This window comes from Heterodontus francisci, chromosome 3 (assembly GCF_036365525.1).
Source record: "Heterodontus francisci isolate sHetFra1 chromosome 3, sHetFra1.hap1, whole genome shotgun sequence".
NCBI lineage: Eukaryota > Metazoa > Chordata > Chondrichthyes > Heterodontiformes > Heterodontidae > Heterodontus > Heterodontus francisci.
In genome coordinates, this window is record NC_090373.1 from 142,902,083 (window position 1) to 142,919,246 (window position 17,164).

Consider the following 17,164-nt stretch of genomic DNA (forward strand, 5'->3'; position numbering starts at 1 on the left):
AAAGGTAATGTTAGCTGTGTGCATTCAAAAGTATTAGGGGTTTTGATCAGGTAAATGGGGAAACCTTATTTTTCACTGGTTGGTGAGTCTGTGAACCTTATACCCTCTAGCTACAATCGGTACCAAGAGAATGCAGCGAGAGGTTCGGAATATTTTTATGCAGATGGAGAATGCCTGACCAGAAACAGTGCTGGAAACCAAATTCATAATAACTTTTACAGGGCAGTGGATAAATATTTGAAAAATAAAAATTGAAAAGAGTATGGGGAAAGGGCATGGCAGTGAGAGTAAGTGGGTAGCTCTTTCAGGCAGCCAGCATTGTTTGAACTGAATGCTTTCCTTCTGTGCTGTAAAATTAGATGAATGTGTGAGTTAATTTAAGTCCCTGAGTGGGATGCTGGTGGTGGGAGAGACAAACATTGATGATCCATCTTTGAAGTGGTTTGGGTAGAGTGCGTGACAGGTTCACGGGTCATGACCTGTAAAAGAGACTGAAAGAATGAACAGGATACCCTTTACTTGCTCTGCGATTTCTTATATTCATATTTTGTGTACAACTAATTGATCTTTCAATGTGTTACTTGTCGACAAGAGGACAGGAGATTTGGATCAGGCAGTGCAGAAGCATTGAATTAATTGGGAACCAGATGTTCAAGACAAAGCAATACATGGCAAGGTGCATGAAAATAATCGAAAGCTGAAAATAATAGCTAAAAATAAAAACCATTTTTTTAAAAAGGCAGGTTTCAGTGCTGTTGGCCATGACTGTGATTGGTATGTGGTATCACATGAATAGCATGCACTGAGTGTCAGAGACTCATTGCAATGTTACAGATACCAGACTCTCAAGTGTTAATAATCGACGTCTAGATTATACTTCGTGATTATCGAGCAGGACACTTCCAGGCAAGGACTTGCCAAGAATGTTACAGAATACATTTGAGATTTTTTAGGAACAGGGAAAGGTTTTTAGGCCCTTCAAACCTGTTGATCGATCAGTTTCATCTACCCACCTTCTCTGTATATTCCTCAATCTGTTCTCTCTCTAAACACACTAGTTGCCTCCTAAATCCATGAGCATGATTGACCTCAGTGGCCAGTTTTGATAACTGGTTTAACATCTCTGACTATTTTTGGGTGGAAAATTTCCACCTGGCTTCCCCTCTTACACCTCAATTTCTACTTTTTAAAAAATTGTGTCCCGTTTTCGTTGAAGCTTTTGCCTGAGTGAACAGTTTGCCAGGATTGACTTTGTGAACTTTTCCTGTTCATTTTCATTAAATACAGTATTTAATTGGGATTAGTAGTGTTCATGCTTCACCACGGTTGCTTCCATGCTTATCAAAACTTTCCTTTAACTAAAGTCATTTGCTCTTGCTGATAATGGTGATATTAGTAGACTGCTCCCTGCTCATGTCTGAATCCTTGTTGTAAACACTTTATACGCTCTGGTTGGATCAGTGATGTGTACACGTGGGCTAATCCAGGCCCCCTAGATATTTTGCATCATTCCCCCCAGGCATTACATAATTTAAAAAATATTGGCACGAAGAGATCACGATACACATTGAGGTTATGCACTTCTGTCAAAAGGATATTATTCCAGGAAAAAAATGATGTCAATAATTCCTGGAATGATCTTTCTGTAATAGAAGCATTTGCCAGTAAAGTTTCCTTATGCTGGTCCCAGTTCTCTCTAGAATATGTGGAGGTGGAAAAAGTGAGGCTGCAGAACAGAAAAATTATATTGATGAAATAAGTCAGCAACTTTTCAAAGGTATATTGGCATAATGAGTGTGGGGAAGGGTCACATACTTGCAAACCAGTGCCCTACTGCTTTGTGTGGCAGTACTTTTGAGAATCAGTGGGCTGAATCTTGATGGAAAAATAACGCGAATGCGCAAATTAGCCAACAAGTTCAGGGAATAAAGTGATACCGTGTGAGTTGCAAATCTCCAAAACAGGGCCCAGAATAAAGAAATTTTACCGGTGCTGCACACGGTGATAAATGTATCCATTATAGAAACATCGGCCTGGATTTTAGCCGGATGGTGAGTTTTGCAGAGGGGGCAGTGTTGTGAGGTCGGAAAACCTGGAACAATGGGTTTCCAGAATGCCCTGCATAATTTAACTGCAATTTGACTCTGATGGCGGAGCAGGGTGGATTATGGTGAACAGATGGTTTGTGGGGGAGGGTGGTTTGCTCGGTACTTTTGTTGGGCCTGGAGGAAGCATTCCTGCTCCTCTTGGCCCACACGAAGTGCTGTAAAGGCATTTACCTCATGGTTTCAGCCCCCCTCACCATTAAGCTGCCAAGTTTCCCAAGCCTTGAGAAACCCAGCCACCTGTGGTTAAAAATAGAATGACTGTTCATGCAGGCATGCAGCCTCAGTATAATATTTCAATGACCAACTCGCTTCTCACTAGCGAATTGTTCGCCTGCCCCTCATACTGCTTCTGTTAAAACCAGAAGTGAGCGGGTTTGTGACGGGTTTGGTTCTTGTCCAGATTGTTTGCATTTTAACCTCTGACACAACCACAGCCCACCTATTCTTGAGAGTTGAGATTCAGCCCATTGTTCCTAGAATTATTGACTTGGCTTTTTTTTTGAGAATTAATATCCCTTTGACAGAATTGCTTAACCTCAGTGTGAAGCCTAGACTCAGCATGCCAATATTTTGAAAACTCTGAAATGCCTAGTAAAGATGCAAGATACCTAATAGGTCAGGATTAGCCTGTGGCTGTACACCGCTGATCCAGCCAGAGCTTAGAAAATGTGTACAATAATAATGCAAATATGCATGGGAAGCAGTGTACAAACATCACACTTACTAGGGTCTTATTTGTCCTGACAGCACAGTCACTATTATCAAGTGGACGCCAGGCACTTACCCCATAAAGAATGAGGGAAACGCGTCAGGCAAACCTCTCTGTTACTCACAGTCCCCTCGTGAATAGTTTGTGTTGTATGTTCAGCCCCCATTATATTGATCTGGAAATGTTCTGGCTTCTGAGATTGAAGAAGATGTGCACCAATGGGTTAGGTAAATCACTGAGAGCACCAATTTACAATGTCAGCTTGTCACATTGTGAAATTTAGTGCTTCTATATCCATTGCGGTTTAATCTGTCACTTTATACACCAACATAAAATGTGGAGCAGAACAAGCTTGCCCTGCCAAACCAATAATCTGATTTAAGGAGGCAAATCTTCTACACCAGTGTAACATATGTATATAATTTTTCTTAGTTTCTGTAACATCAGCAACCAAGTAATAAATTACACTTTTGCAGAGATTTATAAATAAAATGCACTTTTTTTTAATTTTAGAAGCATAGACTATCCAATTGTAATGCCGAATAGGCAAGTGAGAATAAACTAAACAGCGCATATATTGCTGAAAACCTGAAGCTTGTGGTTTTAGAGTAAATTAACTTTTTAGTGTATGGTAGTGGATTTCCCCTGGAATTGTTCACCTTTAGCTGGTGGGTGTACAGTTCAGTGAGAATCATTGAACTGATGAGAATTTCCATTTTTATGCTCTTAGTCTTGCTGTAAAAACCCTTGGAAAAAGATACACCTTGTTGAATGAGGTGCAGCTGGATTTTGAACTAAGTCCATAATGACTGTTAAACAGGCTCACTGGTCCTGAAAGAGTAATTTTGCATTTGTTGAATGTCAAATTTCTCCATTATGATAAATTCCTCATTTTTAAAGGATTTAAAAAAAAAAAAAATTTGATATTTTAGTTTCTACCTTAATCTCGTGTCCAATGCTGTCTGTGAAATTCAAAAATTAGAAGTAAGGGATTTCGTGGTTTTCAATTTCCTGGCTTGCTGTGTGTGAGAATACTTCAATGTGATTGGCTGTTTACCCTGCTTGATGGTATCACTGTTGATTGATGCCTGGAGATCCCTTGACCTGGCGTCAGATTTAAACTGATGCTGGGAAAGGGGAAGTTGACACCATTGCAAAATTCAGCCCATTTTGTATGTATGGGTCACAGAAAGAGTGAGGAAAAGTAAACAACTTAAAAAAAAAATGCAGTGAAGAGACGAACATGAGAAAAATGGCCAACGTTCATTGAAAAATTGAAGGTGCGTTGTAGGATGGAAACTGTACCCAATTTTACTTGCAATTTTAGCTGGGTTGTACGATCGGGTGCATTTTTAAGCTCCAATAAATGTCAAGCGATGAAAGAAAAACTCTGAAAGAGGTACAAATTTTTAGAAGCTAATTTCTGAAGAAAAGTAATGGCTTGTTAGGAAGACCTAAGGAAGGCAAGTCTCAAGTGTGCATCTGTGGACCGCCAGGTCATATACTGCCTTATACACAAAAAAAAGGGCCCAGGAGAAAAATGATTCTGTTCAACAAAGGAAGAAATATTTTTGGAAACGGCATTGGTTTTTAATTTAGCAAAAAAAATCTTGAAATTGTGTGGGTGGAGGGTGGGGTGCAGCAGTGTGGGACAGAAAGTACATGTGAAAACATTTGATGCACAATTGTAGATGTGCAAGCGGCCCTGCTTTTAATGCAAAATAAAGCCAGAAAATCCACCTTGTTGGGGCTCAGCCATGTGAGCTAAAAGTGGGCTTCTGAAGCTAAATGTTGAAACAAATGCTGGTAGAACAAAGTGAATTATATGGATAAATCTGATCATTTAGTTAAGCTCTGCCTTGCATAAATGTAATTTTTATTAGCCTCAGTGAGAAACTGAGATGGCTGTTAAAATAGTTTCGGAAAAATGTTTTGAGCAGTTTTATTGGTTTGTTCTGTGGGATGTGCTTGTGCTTTGGACATTTTACCGTTACAGTTTTGTCAGTGGTGCCTTTTATATTCCTGCTTAGTAATTTATTGGTTATTTTTACTACTCTGAACTCGTATTGCAGTCACACCGATTTGTGGGTTATATATTTCAACTAATCAGAATTTTGTTGACCAATGGATAGCTCCTATGTGTGTGACACTTTGAAGTGTGATGGATGCACGTTAGAGTAAGTATTTAGGTATTTCCATGAAAATAATTAAACATCTGCAAATCAGTGGACTATTGATTGAATGTTTCCTAAATATGAAGTGGATTCTCATCCTTTTTTCCTCCCTTCTTGCAACTAGTTTTAAATAATAAGAAATTAGAATTTGGATAAATGCATACCTGATCTGCCACTCGATATTTCATTCCTATTTATGCCCAGTTCTGTAGAAACCCTGAATGATTCCCATTTATTTATTTTGCCCTTTCCATTTTAGGTTCAGCTTTCTGTCCTGCATGTTATTTCCTGGTTGGGGATGGGTGAAGGCAGCTTGCTTCCAGATCTGTGCCAGTTCCACTCCTAAGCCAGTAGCTCAGGGTTGACTTGTCCTCTGTAGCTTCCTTCTCTTTCCTCTCTCCTTGTGGGGACCCGGCTAGCCTCAGCTCAGTGCCTGCACCAAATTATAAAGACTGCATCTGGAAAATCAACCTGTAGAGTCGTTAATGTTGTGTCTGTCATACCAATCCACTATGGTGTGTGTTGAAGCACCTAATATCCCATTTAAGAGCCAGTTAATAGTTTATAGTTGAGGACGTAATTGTATTAATTTGAGATTAAATAAACTTTCTCTAAAAGCAGCATTTTATCTGCCATGATTAATGAAAAGTTCTGTTTACAGAATTTGACATGTAAAAATTAAACAATTGTGAAGCAAGTGCTGCCTGTTAACCCTGATTCTTGTTAACTTGCACGTGTCACAATATTTTTTTAAATGCAGCCAAGCTGCTGGTTTAAAAACAACTGCAAATAGACTTGTACATTTACTAATCTTGGTGAGAGCTCTTCAGCCTTGGATCACTTTTTATTTTGAGAACCACCCATCCCCAAAAACGGGATCTTTGTGTTGTCATATTTTCCAGTACAATTACATTTTTGTCTTTGTTCTTGGGATGTGGGCAGTGCTGGCAAGGAGGAAGTTACTGCCTGTCCCTAGGTGCCCCGTGAAGATAATCTGCCCGCCTGAAGTTTTGTCTAACTGTGTGGCTTGCTTGACCACTTATTGAACTTAGGACCACAGTCTACATGATGCAATTGACTCTATGTAGGCCGGAGTGGGGGCGGGGGGGGTGCTAGTTTCTCTGAACATGAACATTTAAAAGTTTTACGCCTTTTAAAAAGTATTCTGCTTTTCTCTTCTTACTACCAAAGTGAATAACCTCACACTTCCCTACATTAGACCCCATCTGCCACATTGTTGCAAACTCACTTAACCCATCTATATCTCTTTGCAGCCTCTTTGGGCTGAACTTTTGTTTGGGGGTTGTGACCCTGACACCAGGGGCATTTCTACGTCCCGACCCTGTGTCGCGTTGGTGTCTGATGCCCGATGCAGTTTTGAAGAGCAGGCCAATTAGTGGCCAGGATTTGCACTCACCATCCAATTAAGGATGGTGGGTGGTCTCCTGAGGTTGGAGGGCCAATAGGAGGCCCTCCAGCAATGACTCATCGGCAGCCCCACTGTCAGGGATGGGAGTTGCCGATGTAGGTAGGAGAGAGAGAGAGAGGGTGCCTGAAGATGGAAGCACCCTGGGAAGACTTTCTAACATATTAAAAACAAAAAGAGGCCATATCTGCCAGGCCATCAACATGGAGGGGGGAGCCTTTTGATGACTGAGAGGCTTTTCAGAGGGCAGTTAAGAATCAACCACATTGCTGTGAGCCTGGTGTCATATATAGGCCAGACAGGGTACAGATGGCAGATTTCCTTCCCTCAAAGACATTCGTGAATCAGATGGGGTTTTAATTACAGAGTGGTAATTACATGGTTACCATTACTGATACCAGCTTTTGATTCCACATTTATTGGATTAACTGAATTTAAATTCCACGGATGCCATGTTGGAATTTGAACTCCTGTTTCCAGATCATTAGTCCAGGCCTCTGGATTACTTGTCCAGCAACGTCACCTCAATGCTGCCATTCCCAGAATCCCCTGGTATAGATTCATTGGCAGAGGGATTGTATAACAAAAAATGTCAGTCAATGATAAACTGTGGAAACAGGCTTCATGCTTTAATGTGGTTTGTCGATGTATTTGTCACTGGTGCAGACATTGATCAGAAGTGAACTGCAGGTGGTCTTTTGAATAACTCCATCTTTTTAAAAACTGTGTCATTTATTTTCAAGTGTCTTGTTTATATTCAGATGTATTATATATGATTTTTTCTCTCTTATAGCTCTGGCTTTTGAATTGTGACACCTTGCTGGTGAGATCACACAATGATCCAAATAGTGATTTTGCAGCATTTGACAAGAACACAGTGAAGCCTGAGTCATCTATCAAATTGTGTGAAGGAAAGAACACTGTCAAAGTACTGTATCAGCCCTGTTTAAAAGGAAGAAACAAAATGTGAGTAGTTTTGTTTTCAATATTTTTGTGGGTTTTTAATCAAGCTGGAAGACTGTTTACCCCACTTTTAGCAATCATGTGGACTGTGGTGTTGGTGCAGCTTATCAGTGAAAGAAATTGTGCTCCATTGTGTTACACAAAATTTGCAGGCACAGAGTATTCTGGGTGTAATGTCGTTTAGCACAGAGCTAGCTGTCGAACCTTGCCCACCTTGTTATTGTGATGTTTGAGCAGAGTGACTGGAGTTCAGTCTGCTGAAGAAAAAGAGTGGCATGCACATTGGACTACAGGTAAGTGCTCAAGCTATTGGTGAATTACAGTGTGACTGCATTTTAAAAATGCACTCCAGATGTAGGGATCATTAGAAGAGATAGCATTTGTTGCCCATTCTTGGTTGCCTTGTGAAGATGGTACTGAATGAGCTGCTGCCCTGAACCGCTACAGTCCATGTGGTGAAGATACTCCCACAGTGCTGTTAGGTAGAAAGGTCCAGGATTTTGACCTAGTGACGAGGAAGGAAAGGCTATGTATGTCCAAGTCAGTGATGTGACTTTGAGGGGAACCTTGAGGTGTTAGTGTTCCAATGCACCTCCTGTCTTGTCCTTCTAGCTGGTGGAGGTCACAGGTTTGTGAGGTGTTGCCAAAGAAGGCTTGGTGAGTTGCTGCAATGCATCTTGTAGATGGTACACACTGCAGACATGGTGCGGTGGTGGAGGGAGTGAATAATTAAGGTGGTGGATGGTGTATTGATCAAGTGGGCTGCTTTGCCCTGAAAGGTGTTGAGCTCCATGAGGTTTGCAGCTGCACCCATCAATGCAAGTAGATAATATTCCATTGCATTTCTGTCTCGAGCTTTGAGGATTTAGAGGGGGAGCCACTAATCGTGGAATACCCAGCTTCTTGCCTGTTCAGTAGCCATGGCATTTACGTAGCTTGTGAAATTGAGTTTCTGGTCAATAGTAGTCCTCAGAATGTTGGTGAGCGATTCAATGATGGTAACGTCATTGAATGTCAAGAGGAGGTGATTTGGCTCTTTCTTGTTGGGTATAGTCATTGTCAGACATGTCAGTGACAAGTAACAAGCGTGTAACACGTTAGCCCAAGTATTGCCCAGGTGCAGCAGGAGTGCATGGACTGCTTCATTAGCTGAGGAATTCCAAATGGAGCTGAGCACTATGCAATCATCAGAGAACAGAGCCACTTCTGATCTTATGATGAAGGGAAGGCCATTAATACAAAAGCAAAATACTATGGTTGCTGGAAATCTGAAACAAAAGCAGAAATGCTGGAAGTACTCAGCAGGTCAGGCAGCATCTGTGCAGAGAACAGATTCACAGTTGCTGCATTGATGAAGCATGTTGGGCTTAGGACATTGCCCTGGGGAACTACTGATTGGCCTCAAACAATCTTCCTTTGTGCCGGGTATGACTGCAGCCACTGGAGAGTTTTTCCTCTGATGCCCATTGACCTCAGTTTGACTAGGGCATCGTGATGCTACACTCGGTTAAGCACTGCCTTGGTGTCAAGGGCACTCGCCTGCTCCTACCCACACCTCTGGAATTCAGCACCTTTATCCATGATTAAAGCTGTAATGATGTCAGCAGCCAGGTGGTCCTGAACCTAAACTGAGTAGCTTATTGGCAAGCGAGTGCCACTTGATAGCACTGTTCCTTCCACCGCTTTGATGATCGAGAGTAAGCTGATTTCATAGTAATTGCCTGGGTTGGATTTGTCCTACCTTTTGTGATCGGACATACCTGGGCAATCTTTAGGCAGATATGCTGGAATAATTTTGCTAGATTGCAGCTAGTTGTGTAGCACAGATATTCAGCACTATACAACCAGATTATTGTCTGCACCAGAAGCCTTTGCTGTGACCAGTGCACTCAGCTGATTCTTAAAAGAAAGAAGGAACTTTCATTTATGTAGCGCTTTTCATGAGCACCGGATGTCCCAAAGCACTTTACAGCCAATGAAGTGTTTTTGAAGTGGAGTCATTGTTGTAATGTAGGAAATGCAGCCGCTAATTTGTGCGCAGCAAAGTCCCACAAACAGCAAGGTGATGAACATACATACATATCAAATAGGAGCAGGAGTAGGCAGTTGGGCCCCTTCGTGCCTGCTCTGCCATTTAGTAAGATCATGGCTGATCTGATTGTGGCCTCAACTCCCCTTTCCCGCCTACTCCCGATACTCTTTGACTCCGTTGTTAGTCAAGAATTTATCTACCTCTGCCTTAGAAAATATTTAATGACCCTGCCTCCACCGCTCTCTGAGGAAGAGAGTTTCAAAGACTCTCAACTCTCTGAGAGAAAACATTTCTCCTCATCTCTGTCTTAAATGGGCAGCCCCTTATTTTTAAACTGTGTCCCTTAGTTCTAGTCTATCCCTCTCAGCATCCAACCTGTCAAGTCCCCTTAGGATCTTATATGTTTCAATAGGATCACCTCTCATTCTTCTAAACTCCAATGGATACAAACCCAACCTGTCTAATCTTTCCTCATAAGATAACCGCCCCATCCCAGGTAACAGTCGAGTGAAGCTTCACTGCACTGCCTCTAATGCATTTATATCCTTTCTCAAATAAGGAGACCAAAACTGTTCACAGTACGCCAGATGTGGTCTCACCAATACCCTATACAACTATAGCAAAACATCCCTACTTTTTATATTCCATTCCCCTTGCGATAAACGACAACATTCCATTTGTGATGATGGCCAGATAATCCATTTATGTAACGTTGATTGAGGGATAAATTTTGTCCAGGAAATAGGCGATAATTCCTCTGCTCTTTTTCAAGATACTGCCATGGGATCCTTTACATCCACTTGAGCGAGCAGACAGGGCCTCGGTTTAATGCCTCATCTGCAAGACAGCATCTCTGACAATGCAGCATTCCCTCAGTACTGCACTGGAATGCCAGCCTAGAATTTTTTTGCTGGAGTGGGGCTTGAACCCACAACCCTCTGACTCAGATGCGAGAGTGCTGGCAACTGAGACATGGCTGATGCTTGTCGTCACATAGGGTGAATTGTATTGGCTGAAAACTGGAAACTGTGATTGTGCAGACCTTGGCAGGCTGTCGTGAAGGATCTTGCACCCACTGCTTCTTTTAGTCAAAGTATTAAGTTGACAAACAACTAATTGTGGAAGAGGAGAAATGCAGGTTCTGGTTAATCTGGAGTGAAAACAACTGAAGTTGGGGAAAGAAAGCAAAGAAAGAAGTTGTGTTTCTGTAGTGCCTCAAGTTCATGTCTTCATAACATCCCAAAGTGCCTTAAAAAAACAATAGATTACTTTTGAAGGGCAGTTACTGTTTATGTAGCCAAATCTTGCAGATAATTTGTGCACAGCAAGGTCCCAGAAACCACAGGTAAATGAATGAATTGCCAAACTGTTCTGGGGGTGTTGGTTGAGGGAGAAATACTGACCAGGGGAACCACTTGCAGAACACCTTGCTCTTCTGAGCTCAGAGATATTTTATGTCAATCCGAGATGGCAGGCATTAGTCAATCTCTCTTCTGAGAGATGGCAACTCTGGCAGTAGGACATACTGCACTGAAGTGTGGATTTCTGAATTTTCAAACCTCCATTATCCAATACTATGTTTGCCTATCATATGATAGTACTGCACCCGTTTGGTAACAAGATAACATTCTTTCAACTGGCGGTTCTGTACTGGTATTAAAAGATTTAAAGGGAATTCAAAAGTTATGTCTCCAAGATATTTAACCAAAACAAAATTGTGTTTTATAATTTTGCTGGTCTACATTTGAGAAGGACAATGGTTTTGTATGAGAGGAATTATGCCCTGCTGCAGTGCAGCTGTTTGCTCCATTTCAATTTCCAGTTATATTTTTAAAGTTGGCTGGGCTTGTCTGTTTCAATTGGGGTACCACTGGTGATCTGGAAAGGTCAGTTCTGAGCACTGCTGCCTCATTGGTGAATTCAAACAGCAAATTTCTAACATGGCTGGAGGATGGGGCGGGTGGAGGGAGGGGCAGAGGTGGGGGAAGGAGAGGGTGGGAGGGAGAATGCTTTTATGCGTGTCTAATTACATAACATTCATTTTTAACTTGTGTCTAATTTAGCTTAGGCGAAAGCTATTATGTGAGCTTAATTTTATAAAATTAATTTATGTTTGTGACTTAGCTTGGGGGGCTTCTTCTATGTGTATTTAATTGCATAGAATTACTTTTTTAATTTAGAAGAGCTGATTGGTAGCAGTGCCTTTGTGACACTCAAAATGATGCAAAATGGACCATGAATTTTGCTTTCTTAATGTGGCCCATGGGGCTTCCTGGTAAGCAGGATAGTGGTCGCTATAATAAAGGTTTAGATGTTCCAGAGGTAAGATCATCTGACAGATACTTAGTTTGTGATGGAGCGTACGCTTTCCGTTTCTCTTTTTTTTTGTCCTTCATTTGCCCCAGTGCCTCTTGTATGGCTGGTGCTCTGTGTTTTACGAAAAATATATTATTGGAAAAATCAAAACAGTTGAGATAAAGTACCCATTCTGGCTTAACTCACCTCTGTTTCTAATTAGATAGGAAACTTCCTTCCCTGAGTAGCAGAGCAAGTAAAAATGTCAGTAAATTTAAACCTGTATCTGTTGTTCCTCTTGAGTGTTGTGTAAAATTTTTAGGCAATGTAGGCTGATGAAATCTTTTTTTATATAATGAATTGAATGGACTGCACTACAGGTGCGTGATCTCCTTGCATGATTTTCCTCTTTGCACTCAACCCATGGGATGCCTTACAGCCAGACAGTGAAGGTGACAGTTCACACCTTTTTCCTTTATAGCAGTATTCCGTCGGCAAAAAGGGCCTTTCCAGAACTTTCTCCAGCTAGAAACTGGTGGATTGCACTGTGCCTCATCACGACAATAATTTCACAGCTTGCTCATCAAGTCATTTAGAGATAAAACTGAGCCTCATTGACCATTCCACACAAACACAATCGCAAAGATACAGAGGTAATTTTGACCAGGACCGATTGATCATTCCAAATGAATGTTCCCTTGAAGCGGTGATCTTTTCTTTTTAAATGGTCTCAATGTTTGTATTTAACTTTAGGGATTTCACTTTGCTTCCATCTCAGCACAGAAAAATTGATGCTGCGCCGTGGGTCATGAAAACTTAAATTTGATTCTCTCTTTCCCTGACAGGGGTTTATATAACTTGGTACTTGACCTGATGAAACGTGAATGAATTACAGAAAGCTGAGGTCCCTACATAAGGGAACAGATGAGACCATGTGTCCGTCTTTGGTGACCTGCTGAACCAAGGCTATATTGTAAAACTGTCAAGTTCCATTTGTGCAAGATAGTTCACCCTTTCATAAGCAATTTTTGTGATTTCTGTAAAGATTTAACATGAATGCCATGGTGACCTGAATTTTCAAGTTATAGACGGTTGCTTTCACTGTCCTTTTAAAATAAGAAACCTTTTGCAGCTAAATTAGCTATCGTAGTCACTAATAGATTGAATTTACTTGGCTTGCCTTTAATGATAAGGTAACATTTTGTTTCCCTAGAGGGGGAGAGTGGGGGGAGGAGGGTGGATGAGGGAGGGAGGGGGAGAATGAGTGGGGAAGGTGGAGGGGGGGGGAAGAGTTGGAGGGAGGGGTATTATATGTGTGTACATTTTGGTGGTGAGTTCTGGCAGGGTATTCAGTGGTGGGAGCTGCCATAACTGAGCTGGATCTTGTTCATGACCTGTGTACACACATGCAGTAGTGCTAATCAGTCATGATTAAGAGCGACAAACTTGAGGACTTTTTTTCTCCTCCCTAACTCTGGGTGCTGGGGCCAATTGTAGCACTGTTTACTGCCATGCCAGCTAAGATCAGTTAAATTAATACAGGCCAGGGGTTAAAGTGGAGGCTTTCTGCTGCGTAGGGCTGGATAAAACTGCTGAGTGAACCACCAGGGAATCTTGCTTCTTCTTATCTCTGTTCTTCTTCCCTATAAGAATCGCACGTTAAAACGGCTATTTTACATTTGTGCCATGAGGAACAGATAAGGTAGGATTTAGCTTTACATACAGATTAGATTATTTTCCTGCTTTGGATGTGCATTTAGGGATAGGATTCCTGTCCCCATTCACTGTTAATGGGGTGCATCCCTGTTATTTCCTTTTACAAAAATGTAATCGTAAACAATTCTTTCCATTGATAGGATTGTGCCCTGACACAGTTTTCCCTCCAAGAGTCAATAGGAACACTTGTACCATGTATTCACTCAGATAAGTTGTCACTGCAATGACTGCTGCTGCAATTACCTTGGCATTTTGGCTGTATCGATCAGTTAGGGGAGATGCAAATTCTTTAATGTTTGACTGGTGTGAATAGAAATGTTAAAGTAAAATAAAACTGTCTGCATTGCCAGGAACATCAATAACCAGAAGACACAAATTTAAGGTAATTGGCACAAGAACCAGAGGGGAGATCAGGAATCTTTTTTTTTAAAGGTAGTGAGTTATTACAAAAGGTGGTGGAAGCAGATTTTGTGATAACTTTCAAAAGGGAATTGGTCAAAAAGAAGTCAGTGGTATGGGTAGAGGAACTTACTGGATGATTCTTTGAAAGAGTGGGCAGATGTACTGTGGGTTGAATGGCCTTTTTCTATGCTGTAAGATTCTTCCAGGAGAGTTGCGAACCCAAAGTCGGGACTATTTCCAGTTCCCGACTACGCTCGATATCTAACGCGCCTGCCATCTGAATTTTAAGGGTGGCAGCCAATTAGTAAGTCACCTCTGTGTTACCCATCCAATTAGGGATGGCAAGTGGGTTCCATAGGCAGGAATTCAGAGCAGCACGGCCCACTGCTAGGCAGGCCAGCAGCCCTCACTGTGACCAGTGGGAGTGCTGCTGAGGTTGAAGCACTGGAGCTGCCATCAGCATCAGGAGAGTGGCTGAGACCTCATGATGCCCAAGGCAATTGGCAACTTCCATCTCCAGGAGTTCCACACTCAGTGGCAAGGCTGAGAGATGGGATTCCAGTTGAGGAAAAGGTGACAAAAGATGACATTTAGTTAAATCTATTCTTATTAGTTCTTTTTAATTCATTCATGGGATGTGGGCGTCACTGGCGAGGACAGCATTTATTGCCCATTTGAAATTGCCCTCGAGAAGTTGGTGGTGAGCCTCCTTTTGAACTGCTGCAGTCCATGTGGTGTAGATACACCCACAACGCTGTTAGGAAGGGATTTTGACCTAGCGACAGTGAAGGAATGGCAATATATTTCCAAGTCAGGTTGGTGTGTGGCTTGCTTGGCAACCTGCAGCTGGTGGTGTTCCCATTCGCCTGCTGCTCTTGTTCTTCTAGGTGGTAGAAGTTGTGGGTTTGGAAGGTTCTGTCGAAGAAACCTTGGTGAGTTGCTGCACTGCATCTTGTAGATGGTACACACTGCAGCCAGGGTGCGCAGGTGGTGGAGGGACTGAATGTTTAAGATTATGGATGGCGTTCCAATCAAGTGGGAAGCTTTGCACTGGATGGTGTCGACCTTCTTGAGTGTTGTTAGAGCAGTACTCATCCAGGATAATGGAGAGTATTCCATCACACTCCTGACATGTCCCTTGCAGATGGTGCAGAGGCTTTGGGGAGTTTGCAGGTGAGATGCTTGCCACAGAATTCCGAACCTCTGGCCTGTTCATGTAGCCGCAGATTTATGTGGCTGGTCCAGTTATGTTTATGGTCAGTGGTGGTCCCCAGGATGTTGGTGGGTGTTCAGCGATGGTAATGGTGTTGAATATTAAGGGGAGTTAGTTACGCTCTCTCTTATTGGGGAGAGTCATTGCTTGGCACTTGTGTGTTGTGAATGATACTTGCCACTTATCAGCCCAGGCCTGAAAGCTGTCCAAGTCTTGCTGCATGCAAGCATTATCTGAGGAGTTGCGAATGGAATTGATCGTTCTCCAATCATCAGCAAACATCCCCACTTCTCACCTTATGGAGGAAAGGTCACTGATGAAACAGCTGAAGATGGTTGGGCCTAGAACACTACCTTGAGGAACTCCTGGGGCTGAGATGATTGGTCTCCAACAACCACAACCATCGTCCTTTGTGTTAGGTATGGGTCCAGCCAGTGGAGAGTTTTCCCCCTGATTCCCATTGACTCCAGTTTTACTGGGCTCCTTGATGCCATACTTGGTCAAATGTTGCCTTGATATCAAGGGCAGCCACTCTCCCATCACCTCTGGAGTTCAGCTCTTTTTTGCCCATGTCTGAAACTGAGTGGCCCCTGGAGGATGTTTTGGATGCTTTAGTAACAGGATGAATGCTAAATTTATTGTAAATTATTGAGTACAATGGCTTTCAGTTTTATTTTCATAACTCCCAAAACTTATATTTGAGTTTTTTTTTAAACATTTCTACTACTGCTCATTAGGAGTTTGTAACTTGAATTAAATATAGATCATCACCTGACAACATAATTACAGATAAGTAGCGAATAATACGAACTAATATCAAATGTTAACAGAAGTGATTTTTTTACTTTTTTTAGAAACCGTGGTGGAAGTTGTTTTTATTTCTATTTTTCTGCTAATTTTTTTTGATTACTTGTGTTTAAAGATTGATAGTTGGAGAAGTTACTGAACACCTCGACCTAGGGGGACTAAATTGATGCTGGATCTCCTTGAATTATTAGTGTTAGTTTATCTTCCACATGCTCTCGGGTTGTGCAATTTCTGCAAGCCGGCATCCCTCGTGATGTTTTCAGTGCTCGTTGGCTAAACCAATATAAAAGATAATTGATGACTGCTCTTTGTAGCTGATTTATTTTTATAATGACTGCTGATAGTGATAGTCACTCAAAAAATATTGAGCATTATTACCTTTTAAATCCTATTATGAGAAAGCTGACGGTGTGGGAAAGCAGAACAAAACAACAACTGCATCAACATAAGGGTAACATATCAGGATTTTAAAAAAAGACCTGGTTCTGTATCTTGGTCCTAAGGCTAATTACTTGCCAGTCGTACCTTGGACACAATGAGGATGTTTACCTCAGATCCTCACTAACCAATTATGTAATTTATGTGAGCAGACTTGCATCTCTTAAAAAATGAATGCTGTAATGCCTGTTGATATGAGGAGTCTTGGAGGGTCATTTTTCAGAGCCCCACTCTGAAACAAATCAGGTTTTACTGACTTGCTCATTCGCTACACTAGTGCAGAGTCTTGACATGCACATTGCATAGAATAGATAAGCCGTCTCTTCGCATTAGGAAGAGGGTAAAATAACATGTTAATTTGAACTCGTAGATTTATTGTGTACTCATGAAGGGGGAGCCCCCACCCTGGACTGATTTTAATTAGAAGGCAAGCTAAAGATGGAACAAATTACTTCTTGCATTTGAGATATCATCTATCTTAATAGATACGTTCTGCTGTTTCCTTTGAAATACCCAATTACTGTCTTCTGTTCTGTGAATCGAAGCCTGGGTGCCTGGAGTACACAGCAGGTTGGATCCCAGGCCAAAACTGAAGTGCATTTGATAAGGCAGTTTTTAATGGGTACACAGTGGGTTGGGGTGGAAGGAAATTGTAGTCAAATCTTTGAAAACTGCTGAGTGCCACATGTGAATATAGTCTTTTTATTTGCTCCACTGTTGTATCTGATTTTCCAAATATAAGATATTTTTCAGTGACAATGAAATATACTTCAAAATTTGATGAAATGCTAACTGACACCATTTGTTTTACTGGGTGTGACATTGGGCTCAGTAGCGCCTGTTGTTTGGGTGCTATGGGTACCGTTTGGGGACCAAAATGA

General features: G+C 41.6%; 1 protein-coding gene across 1 annotated transcript in view; it reads left to right on the forward strand.

The window, feature by feature from the left end:
• Positions 1-17,164, forward strand: part of ube3d (ubiquitin protein ligase E3D) — a 207,428-nt gene that overhangs the window by 46,702 nt on the left and 143,562 nt on the right. Inside the window, exon 8 of the mRNA XM_068026669.1 lies at positions 7,211-7,383. Within this exon, the coding sequence (XP_067882770.1) occupies positions 7,211-7,383 (173 nt within the window). The remainder of the gene's footprint in view (positions 1-7,210; positions 7,384-17,164) is intronic.